Raw genomic sequence first — 12,102 nt, forward strand, 5'->3', positions numbered from 1 at the left:
TTGAAGCACACTAATCACTTTACAAGAAAACAAAAAACAAAAAAAAACAGAAAAGCTTTAGGAGTAGTTTAGTGTCTCTTTAAAAGTAGCTATCAAAAGGAGGATTTAAAAAGCTTACTCCGAGTCGCCATGACATTGCACAGAAAGAAACAAACAAAAAGACACATCTTTACGTCTTCATTCAGTGTACACCCAAAGATAAGGGACGATAGGCTATACTCCGTTTCACCTTACGTCTGAGCGCAGCAGATGCTACAAGGCATCGGAGCCAATCCAAGGCCGTGCGAGTGTCATGTAACCTTAAAGAGGGGGCACAGAGATGTGCAGAAAACGGCTACGTCCGCAGAGCGGGATTGACTTAGTTAGCTCGTAGCATCCGCTGCGTCCGGACGCAAACTGAAACGGAGTATAGCCAGTCACTATTCATAGCATATGAATAGTGACTGAGGATGCCATCCTTATAAGTGGTGAAACGTCCAACCTTTCGTTAGTTTCCATACACGTTACATTAAGTTGGAGTATACCCTTTTAACCGCGAATCCAGCTGGCTTTTGGAGCATTTTTTTTGCAAAGAATAGTGGTTCTATAGCCGCCGACAAGGTGAAAATGGTAGGGAGGAGCTTCAGTTGCTCCTCCCCTAGCATGACTTACCTCCTTCGACGACGCCTCAATGCCATTCTCACTATATCGGTGACCATAGATATGTCGTAGAATCGATGGCTTGCCCCAAAAGTAAGTAAAGGGCAATGGAGAACAGGCCCCTCTTCGCCTTTCCTCTCCCCCCCCCCCCTTCCTTCTCTTCCCTTCCCCCCACCCGTCATAGCGGCAGGTACTCACCTGATGCTCCGAATAAGGTGCGGCTCCAGCAGGCGGCTGTAGGCGTCTTCGACCGCACTCTCCACCAGCCGCAGCGTCCCCCCATACATCTTGGCCCCCTGTTCGCGCACCCGGCTGGCACAGAAGTTCCGCACCGACACTGGAAACGATGGTGGCAGGACCACCTTCACCGTGAGCATCTTCTGAGACTCTCCCCGGTTGATGGCCAGCACCTAATGCACAACAAATAAAAAATAAAAAAAGATGTTTTTGTTGTTAATTCGTCGATTCTCGACGAAATGCGCTGGTACATATTTATTGCGGGGGTTCCGACACGGCGAAGGATAGTAATTCCGACTTCACAACGGCCTGCCTGGTGTTGCCTTCAGGGAGCCATTTTGTTCCTCTGGGGGTCGGCAGTTTCCGATGCAGCCACCAGAGCTACCCTCGACTGCCACCTACGGTTTGCGCACTGTTGTGTTCGAACAGCCGATCTTTCCTCCCGGCTGTCGGCGGTTTCGCGCAAACGGCGCCGATGCTGTGCCTCAGTTTTACGCTGTCGCGTACGTTGTGCATACTGGGAAACGAAATCATGTGTCTATGCCCCTGTCCCGTCGTAAGAGGAGTGCACATCAACACTGGCGCGTCATTGGAGGCGTGCAAAAAGACTTTTTCCCTCTTACGTCACAGGGAAAGTGAACTTAACCAGCGAACGAACGGAGCGAAAGGGTGTGGCGAAAATCGCACCACGGCCTCTGGAAACCAGTCCGTTGGTTCAAACAAAAGTCAGCTGCATGCACCAGGGCAATTAATGCCCTGGTGCAGCAGCTTTTACCTGTCCACCATTTGATACATTAAAAATGCTGCATACCAGAAATTAGAAAATACGTGCTGAAACTATGGTTCTTGTTAGTTGGTTCCGGGGAAGGGGGGAGGGGTAAAAACGAGAGCAGAATGCGGCAAATTGTAAGCACAGACATCAACCAGACATCAACTGTCTCGAGAGAAGAAATGAGAAAGAGAGCGACAGAAAAGCGGAGGAAGAGAGCACATGATAGCTTAGGCATGCTCGGTTTGCTGCGACGAGTTGAAGTTGTGCAAGTGCTCACCAACTTTATTTTTATACAATGCGCGACGCCGCTGTTTTCCTGGAATATAAAGCTAGAAAAATACTAGATACAGACTTTGCAAAGCCTGCATCAAACATTCGGTGAACGTTCAAGTTTTTTAGGGGCGAAGCTCCTTAGGGTCTAGCCTTGTCCATCCATCCGGCGTCCGAGCTCACATCGATTGCACTGCCTCCGAGATAGGCCCACTTTAAAAAAAAACGTACGCCCGCACGGGGGTTTGAACTCAGGACCGCTTGCTTGTGAGGCAGACGTCTTAACCACTACGCTACACTCCAACGTTGCATGTAGCCGCTCTACGTATGTACAGGAGAGCGCGCTGCAGTCAAACGCGTATATAATCGCGTTAAACTTTGCATGCATTGGCTCAACGTTTATTGACGAGAGGGTGCTGCGGTCAAATGCTCAACTGCGTATATAATCACGATCCACACCACACATTCTCTTTCTGATATGGACCGTTAACTTAAGCGGTGGAGATGCGTTCCCACAGCTTCTAGCGGATCCAAGCTGATCCGCTACAAGAACCACTGGCTCTGCATTTCACCGACCATAAAGCAGTAATAATGAAGTCGAAATGCAACCCGGAACTCAGCACTATCTATGAGCAATAAGAAAAAATCAGCACCATCAGCACTACCTATGAACAATAAAATCAGTATCATCAGCACCACCAGAGCTTCGCCCCAATCAACATCATTCACCACGTGGAGGTGCGGCCTCTTTTACGTACAGGTGCAGATTTCCCTGGCTTATTTACAGTGCTAAGGTGTAGAAGCCCTACATAAAAAAAAATAATTGTTGCCGAAAATGCTGCGCAGGTTGTCGTTGAAATATGCAAAAGTATTTTGCGCCGTCTTCTTATGCGCAAATGTCTTATTATTATGCTTAGGAACTGCAGTGGAAATTCTCAAAACACTTGAGTTAACGTCTTGAAGTCTTATCACATTTAAAACTAGGGGTGTTACAAACCGGTCAAGGTTTGAGTTCGACCGGGTTTGACTTTTTCTAACTTCTGTGAAAAGTTCAACAAAGGTTTGACTCAGGTTCGAATGCTATGCGCATGCGCGACAGGCTGGCCAGTTGGCTTCGAATCGGATCGGATGGGGATGGCTAAGGGATGAATTAAGGGCAGCCCCGATTGGTTATTTAGGTTAATACAGTACAAAAAAATAAGTTATTAACTTCTTCAGTGATTAGAATTAGTTTCTTTTAATTGCATCTGTTAATAAAATTAAAATAACCCTTTGCATACAAAAAAAATTTTCCAAACCTAGACATGCTTGTATGGCCACACTGTCTACAAAGTCGAACTGGTCGAATCTGGTTCAAAGTTCAAAGGTTCGTCAAACCGGTTCGACCCAGTTGAACCAAAAGTTCGACATAAAATCCGGTTCAACAAAAGTTTGCGACACCCCTATTTAAAACCAATTCCCATCATTTTCTCATCTACTAAAAACAATTCACATAACTTTCCGATTTACTAAAAAACAATTCACAATTTTCTGACCTGTCACTGTCAACTTCTTGCATACAAGCTTTCCGTGACCAATTAAGGACTTTTGTTGTAGCTAAACTATATCTAAAACGTTTCTCTAATAATAATAATAATAATAATAATAATAATAATCGTTTATTTTCACCATAAGATTTTTATGGTGGCGACCAGGGACAAAAAGCTGTAGAAAACAGCTTGACGAGGTCCCCAACCGCCTACAAGCAGCAGAGCAGCGTGATACTCACAGTATAAAATACATACAGAGCACAAGCTATAGAAAGAATAGCAGAAAAGACCTTCGTCATCACACACTTTGTTAAGGCTGATTCACAGGATTGTTAACTTTTGTCACTTTCTAGCTTTTGAAAAAAGAAAAAAGAAACGTGATACAATCGCGACATAACTAATAAAAAACAGGAGAAAAGGATTTATGCACACGATCGACATCAAACAGAAGGGTCCGAATATCCTTGACAGATAATTTCTCCCAATCGAAGTTTTTTTCGGGAAATAAATTTAATAATTTCGGAATAGTGTATCTGAGCATTTGTGTTCCGTAGTTCGTTCTGGGAGTGACCACCTCCCAACAGCTCGCAGAACGAGTAGGATAAGGATGAACATATTGGGAAAGGCGTCCAAGGCTCACTAGAAAGCTAGTATTTCTAATTTCTTCCACTTTTAGAGTAGTGGAAAGTCTGTAGTCGTAGAGAGAATATATACTAATAATGTGAAACTTCTTGAATAGATTGGCTGTAGGATGATCAAAATCTACATTCGCGATTGCCCTCACGGCTTTTTTTTGCAAAATATTTATTTTATCAAGATTTGCTATTGTCGTCTTACCCCAGACTAGGTGGCCGTAAATTAAATGGGAATAGAACAAGGAGTTATATATTAATAATTTAACATTTGTTGGCAGTACATAGCGGTTGCGGTTTAGGATACCGACTATCTGTGATAACTTCGAGGTAACGTAATTGATGTGATCGTCCCAAGACATATTCTCGGAAAAAGTGACACCAAGCAGTTTAAAAGCATTGACGATCTCAATCCTGGTTGAGTTTATTACGATATGTTTGGTGATATTTACAAGTTTGCTCTTGGGACGAAAAAGCACGGCTTTTGTCTTTGCAACGTTTATTTGTAACGAATTGATGCGGCTCCAGACGTTCAACTTAGAAAGCGCCAGGTTTGCCGATTCGAACAGCAGATCAACGTTTTCCGCAGTGAAAAGTAAAGTGGTGTCGTCGGCGTAGTTTACAAATTTTGCTTCGGAAGTAATGTTAACAATATCATTTACAAATATATTAAAAAGAAAAGGACCCAATATACTACCTTGTGGGACACCAGAAATGATTGGTTTTGTAGTTGAGGAGTGCCCATCAATACAAACAAACTGCATTCGGTCTGCCAGGTAAGATTTTATTAACTTCAGTGCGTGCCCTCGAATACCGTAAGTGTCTAGTTTTTCAATTAAAATTTTATGACTTAGGCAATCAAATGCCTTTGTGAAGTCTACGAAGATACCAAGAACCATCTTCTTTTCCTCGAAGCTTTGAAGTATGTGTTCTTTCTGAACAAGCAGAGCAGATTCCGTTGACTTTTGTTTTATGAAACCAAACTGTGAGGCTGTTATTAAGTTATACTTATTAGAAAAGTTAATTAGTCTTATATGAAGCAGTTTCTCGAGTATCTTCGAAAACACAGGTAGTATCGAAATTGGCCTATAGTTTCCCATATCGTTAACACTCCCTTTTTTATGTAGGACGGACACCTTTGCTATCTGCATACGTTTAGGAAATACACCTGTGGTTATACAAAGATTAAATATATGGGTTAGTACCGGCGCCAACGCATGAACAACATGCTTCACTGGCCTTATCTGTATGCCATCCGCATCACAACTACCACTATTTTTAAGTTGCAAAACTACAGAAATTAATTCGGCGTCAACGACTGGCTCTAAAAATATTGAGTTATTATTTCTGGTGTCACGAAACAAGCAAGAATTTACGGTGTTAGTTTTATCTGCAATGCTTATGAAATGTTCATTAAAGGCATTCGCTAACGCATGCCCAGTTAGTTCAGCACCGTCATTGACAATCTTTACAATAGAGCCGCGGGAGCGATTTCGACCTAAGAGGGCGTTTAATTCTTTCCATATGACATCGGCATGACCCTGCGCTGATTTGAACACGTTAAAATGATAGCTTTGTCTAGCTCGCCGCAGCTCTTTTGTCAAGCTGTTGCGGTATGTTTTGAAGACTCTTAGATCGTTTTGATCTCTGGACTTCGCAAATCTTGCATATAACGCATTTTTCGTACGAATGTTACAATGCAGTTCGGGGGTAACCCACGGTTTTTTAATGCGTTTAGAAGTTTTCATAGATTTGAAGGGAAAGTGTGTCAAATATTGCTCAGAAAACAATTCCATAAATATATTGTAGGCCTCTTCGGCGGTATCCTGGTTGAGTACGCTATCCCAATTTATATCTGATAGAGCGGTTAAAAAATGGTCTAGTCCATCAAGTGTTATTTTTTGAAACATTGTACACTGCTTCTTATTTGCCTCCCGTTTCATATATTTGTCAGAAATAAATATTGGGAGGTGGTCACTAAGATCGCAACATACAACACCAGCTTTTATATGCTCTGTCGAGCGATTTGATATGAACAAGTCTATTAGTGTTTTGGATTGGCAGGTAACTCGCGTGGGGCTGTTGATAACGTTTCTGCATCCGCCAGTATTAATTAAAGTCGTAAATGTGCGTTTAACAGTAGTGTCCGTACACATATCAATGTTAAAGTCTCCACCACAAGTAACATTATACTTTCCTTCATTGACAAATATTAAGAAGGACTCAAAGTACTCAAAGAAGGTTTCAAGACTGCCACTAGGGGGTCGGTATATAACAGCAAAAATATTATCTTTACTACGAACACAAAGCATCTCGTAATCCTGTGTGACGCAGCTGAAATCTTTTATTAATTCACAGCGAGAGTCTTTAGTCAGGATGGCCACACCGCCACCACGCTTCTCTGAGCGATTGACGTAAAAAGAACGATACGACGGCAGTTTCAGAACATCAGCTTCATCCGTGTACCAAGTTTCGGTAAGCATTATAACATCAAAGTGAAAACCAAATTGATCGAAAAGCAACTCAAGGTCAACAGCTTTGTTTTTGGCTGACTGAGTATTTAAATGAAAACACGTCACGCATGACATTAGATCTTCACCGAGATAGCTTTTCACGTTTTGCGGTAGAAAAAAGGTGCTTTCGGTCATTCACCCCAAAAAGGACAAGGAGGAAAAAACAGTAAGTGATATTCACAGAATCGTATCAAGGTCGGCAGCATCCGAGATTTTAAGCGCCCTCTCGCCGTCTTGTTTCCTGATAAACACCTTATCATTCCGGTGCCAGACGTATTGATAGTTATTTCGCTTTGCCCATTCTTTAGCCGCCCACAAAAGGGCCTTACTCTGTCTCGTCAAGTTTTCTTGGAAGAAAACGTTGCTTCTACTACGCCTGAGTTCTCCTTTTTTGTCAAGCCACCGGTCGCGAGTGGTCTGCTGTGCGAAACGCACAATTACGCCTGGATTTCTATCTTGCTTTGCCGGGAGTCTGTGCATATTTACGATATCGCCGTCAGTCAGTTCTGGAAGGTTTAGTCTTGCTCCAATTTCATTAACACGAACCAAGAGGTTCTCTTCTTTAGCTACAGGGATCCCGTAGATTTCGAGGTTGGGTCGCCTACTGCGCCATTCCATATCGCTTAGATCGCGTTTTAACTGTTCAATTTCCTCGCCGGTTTTTAGTCGTTCAAGAGCTTCAAGACGCTTTTTCACTGCCTTTGTTTCATTGTCCTGATGGTTAATATGCTCGAGAATCTTATCATACTTATCAGATAGCATCTGCATTGACGTTTCGATTCCGGTCACGGTTTCTTTTAGACTCATTAGGCTGTCTAGTTTGGCGTTGATGGTTACCAATAGTGTAGGCATGTCGACCACTTCCCCCTTCCTACCGGATGGGCCTCCTCTTTGTTTTACTCTCTGGCAAGTAGAACATTGCCAACTTTTCCACGCGCTTGCGTTTTTAGACTTGAAGGCTACGGCTGTGACACCTGAGCACGCACCAAGATGGTAAAAAGAGTCACATTCACAGCACGTAATAGAAACTTCTACGTCGGATAACACCTCTTTACATACAATGCAGATCGAATCTAGAGGCATTCTAGCACATCAACAAATCAAAGAAGTTTGCTTGGCAGCAGCAGCGGCGTAAATAAACAATAATTGGCCCAGATCCCACACTAACCTGTAAAGGTCAGATGAAATCGTAAGCGCTGTGCCACGAGCCGCTGCCGCTGCCAAATTGTCCTGCAGAGTCGCTGGTCTTGCTTTTATAGCTGCTAGTCCTTGTGGTCTGGCAACTCGTGCAGCGTGTTTGCAGCTCCTCCTGGTACGTGGGCTTGATGACTCGGCGAAGCCGCCTCGACGACGAGCTGTTTGTAGCACAGTCACTGTAAAGGTCAGATGAAATCGTAAGCGCTGTGCCACGAGCCGCTGCCGCTGCCAAATTGTCCTGCAGAGTCGCTGGTCTTGCTTTTATAGCTGCTAGTCCTTGTGGTCTGGCAACTCGTGCAGCGTGTTTGCAGCTCCTCCTGGTACGTGGGCTTGATGACTCGGCGAAGCCGCCTCGACGACGAGCTGTTTGTAGCACAGTCACTGTAAAGGTCAGATGAAATCGTAAGCGCTGTGCCACGAGCCGCTGCCGCTGCCAAAAAAAAAAAAAAAAAACCATCTGAATGCAAATGTTTTTCTCTACAATTTGAATGTTTCCCTCTGAACAGCCAATTAAGAGACCTTCGTTCACTCCACTTTCTGTTCAGAAGCTAATATACTGCATCATATTTGTTGGGTGCATTACTCTTGTATGCTTATGTATAACAGACCCATGCCGGCTGCTTCGCTGGTTACAAACCGAGCTATGGACTCGGAAGTGTGTAGGGTTTGCTCGGAAATGCTTTCGCATCTAAACAAATGAGACGGGGGGTGAAGGTAAGAAGCAGGAACCGATCTTGCCTGGTACGGCTGGACCGATCTGACATCCCTGGAGAAGTTGATGTAGTTGTCATACTTCTTGTCGGAATGGTCCTGCTGCTTGCCTTCCGTCAGAGCCTCCTTGGCTTTCTTGGCGGCAGACGAAGATTTGGTGGCCGTCAGCATTATCCCCGGAGACTTGGACCTGGCAGGGGCAGCTCCCACATCAGGGGCCCTAATCTACACAGCGGGACCAAGCGGGACCAAGAGACTGGGACATCGCCGCCTGCTGCGATTGGTCAGATGTGCAGAGCTGGCCAATCGCAGCAGGCGGCAGCGTCCCGGTCCCTAGGTCCCGCCGTATAGATTAGGGCCCCAGGGGCGTTTTCTAACATGAGGAATGCCCATCCGTTTGGAGTGCTAGCCGAGAAACCCTACTGGAGTCCGATTTTGCTCACCGAGAGAGCAAGACATAGTTTGCCTCTCACAAAAAGAGCGAAGATGGCGTCCGTCGACGATTCGTCTGCTAACACAATTGAAGAAAGCGGTTGGTCTGATAAAAAGCGACATTTGCAGACGAAAATAAAACAAGAACATTTTACAAGCCTGATCATGCTGACAGACTGGTAAGCACAGAATATGTGATAGGCCTTCTAGGGAAGAGAAGGGCATCTGAACGGCACCACTTACCGGACATTCACTCTCATTTCTGACAAGCACTGTGAGATGATGCAGCTTGACATGAAAGGCTATGAAGCGAGAGACAGTGCCTTCACGCGCCGCACCAGTGAATTTCCTTTTACATGCTAGCAGCCACCGACACTGGATAGCTCAGTCGGCAAAGCAAAGCAGCCAGCCACTATTGTCGGCCATTACAGTCAAACGTTACAGAGCTCCATAAAAATCTGCTGATAAAACACATTCTGTGTTTAAACACTGTATGTCGATGGTCTTGACATACCATCTGCTACGAATTGAGTGCCACAGCAAAGTGAGATCAGGTGCAGGCTGAAATGGGGATTCTCCACTATTTCATGTTGGAAGCCACTGACAACATGTGATTCATTTACAAATCTTAAATTTTTTTGCTGCCACACACAAACTGACACTGACCGGTAAAGAAAGGACTGCTAAGGACAAGCACATCAAAGGCAGCGAGACCTCTCTCACCATTTGTAGGTTGATGAGACGTTCTCACCAAAATATTGTTGATTGCAAACTCACAAACTGGACAAATACGTATCATTGGTTGATTACATGCAAGCTGTGGCTTCACCAAAATCGGACCACCTGTCTCAGTATTGATGCTATAAAGCAGTGCAGAAGCCTAGAGACTTCATAAACAATGATGCACATATATGATGTAAGTCGATGGCCTAGTTGGATAAACATCTAAGAAACAGTTAGCACAAAAGACAAGGACAAGTAGAAGCCTGGACAGCACAAGCGCTTATCCTGTCCATTCTTCTACCTGCCCTTGTCTCTCGCACTAACTGTTTTAGAGATGCATGTACGTTGGGCTGATGGAGCCCCTATTCTCCTAGGAACCCAGCTTGGGAAATGATGTTCTATATCAGTGTTTCCCAGACGCTGCTATCCTGTGGCCCACCAAATATATAAAATATACTGAGGAAGGACAAAGGATGGCAGCTCACATGTTTGACAGGAAGTCCAGAACAGCCCGGTCTTTTGAAATGAAGTCGGCGATGATGTGCTGCCATCCCAGAAGCACGTCGTTTGCCGATGCTAGGCCTTTAGTGTATAAAACAAACAATTTCAAGCATCAGTCCTAACTCCTTTTGCCTCCCAGTAATAACCCATGGATGCAAAGGCATTTACTACAACATAAACACTCTTGAAATTGGATGTACGATGGTTTAGTTAAGTAAGATTAAATTTAAACCAGTATATTTTTGCAAAAATCTGATCATGGACTTTTCAGCTTGAAGACACCTCAGTATTAACTTCTCGAAATCAAAAGTCTAGAAAGAGAATTGCTCCCCTTTTCCATTAGAGTTTCCAATTTATGTGGAAATAGCATTCTCAAACACACATATTTATTTTATATACAGTCAGCTCTCAGTAATTCAAAGTTGGTTTATTCAAATTTCCGGTTAGTTCGAAGCAGGAGTGTGATCCCGGCAATTACACATACAAGTCTATGGGGAAAAGGCACGGTAATTCGAAGTTTAACCTTTGGAACTGGTTAATTCGAAGGATTTGTTGATGTGCTTCAGAAGTTTGGCACCTCCGGGAGCATAAAAAAGCCTGGCGATTATGCTGACCAAGCTTAAATCGCACCTGTGCACACTTTTTTGCTTTCATCTACCATGTGTGAGGAAATCGGTGGTCGACTGAACTAGCCCACACCAGCTCGTAGCATGTGGACCAAAAGCTAGCACTGCAGAGCTCAGGCATCCTGGGTTCAAACCCACCCCTGCCTGTTTCGATCTGGATAAGCATCGTACTCGCGTACGGTTGTGTATCACTACTGCGTGATGCACATTAAAAATCTCAGGCTAGCGGTTGTACTGCACTGGCTAAATTTATCTACAGCCGAGAGACAAGTTTCCTGTTGAGGCAGACTAAGTTCAGGCTGTATAACCATACCCACACCCTAATTCTTTTTTTTTATCTACCGTGTGTGCCATTGGAAAAAAGAATGAATGAGTGCAGCTCGCCACTAATCCGCCACGCAATCAAGCCAATTAAGCAGTCAGGCCAAGCCACGCCAAAAACAGACCAAGCCAGCATGACTGCAGGCACGTGCATCATGGTATCTTTTCTACGGAAGTTACGAGCGGCACGAATGGGGCCAACAAGGCTTGGTTTGAGGCATTACCCAGCCCTACGAGATGCTTTGTCCATCAAATATATTTATGTCGACAATGCCATGGTGTGTATTCTGCTTTCCGACAGTTACGTCATGCAAGCGGTTAGGCCTCATGATCACATCTCTCTCCATGCCGTGTGGCCGAGTGCCGCTGACACGGAAACTGCTTGTGGAACACCGGACCACAATTTTATGTCCTCTTTGGCAAAAAAACAAAATGCTGAGGGCGCCCTAAAAGGTTTGCAGTAGGCAGAGCACAGTTAGTACTTTACGTCTTCATTTGCAGAATTTTGCGCATCTCCATTAGCAGAAGCAAGCAAAAATCAACTTCTCCCGGTGAGCCCTGAATAAAAAAAAAACTATTTGACTGTGCTTTTTTTTTTTTAATTCAAGGAATGCTTAATATTAAGTGTTTCATTGTGCCCGTGAGCTTTGAATTATAAGGAATCGACTGTACACCATCTAAATATATTACAACCGTAAAGTTCCGAAAGAACGCCCACCCAGAATGGAGATAAATGGTGAAAAACATGGGGTCGGCAATCTTTGGGGACGCCACAGCAAAACCAAAAAAAAATATTGCATAAAATCGAATGTGAGAATGTATGGCACCACGGTGAAGAATGCATAGCGTACCACTCCAAATCGCAAACCTTTGCACCCGCAAAATATTCCCCCAATCGGACACTTTTCAAAAGCGTGCACCACGTGGCAGCTGCTGCACCAATCGTCCAAGTCCACCATTGTTTGGGTGCACACTCCAAGCATCTCTTGGACATGGGGG

The 12,102-nt window shown here is 44.3% G+C and overlaps 2 protein-coding genes across 3 annotated transcripts in view; one reads left to right on the forward strand and one right to left on the reverse strand.

The window, feature by feature from the left end:
• Positions 1 to 12,102, forward strand: part of LOC120835975 — a 387,414-nt gene that overhangs the window by 116,126 nt on the left and 259,186 nt on the right. The window lies entirely within an intron of this gene.
• LOC8035331 (S1 RNA-binding domain-containing protein 1) overlaps positions 1 to 12,102 on the reverse strand; it is a 70,636-nt gene that overhangs the window by 31,900 nt on the left and 26,634 nt on the right. For both annotated transcript variants that reach the window (XM_029992299.4, XM_029992301.4), the window contains exons 7-9: positions 10,141 to 10,237; positions 8,528 to 8,690; positions 838 to 1,049 (exon numbers count right to left, since the gene is read on the reverse strand). In XM_029992299.4, the coding sequence (XP_029848159.2) occupies positions 838 to 1,049; positions 8,528 to 8,690; positions 10,141 to 10,237 (472 nt within the window). The remainder of the gene's footprint in view (positions 1 to 837; positions 1,050 to 8,527; positions 8,691 to 10,140; positions 10,238 to 12,102) is intronic.

This window comes from Ixodes scapularis, unplaced genomic scaffold (genome assembly GCF_016920785.2).
Source record: "Ixodes scapularis isolate PalLabHiFi unplaced genomic scaffold, ASM1692078v2 PGA_scaffold2__306_contigs__length_199485367, whole genome shotgun sequence".
Classification (NCBI taxonomy): domain Eukaryota; kingdom Metazoa; phylum Arthropoda; class Arachnida; order Ixodida; family Ixodidae; genus Ixodes; species Ixodes scapularis.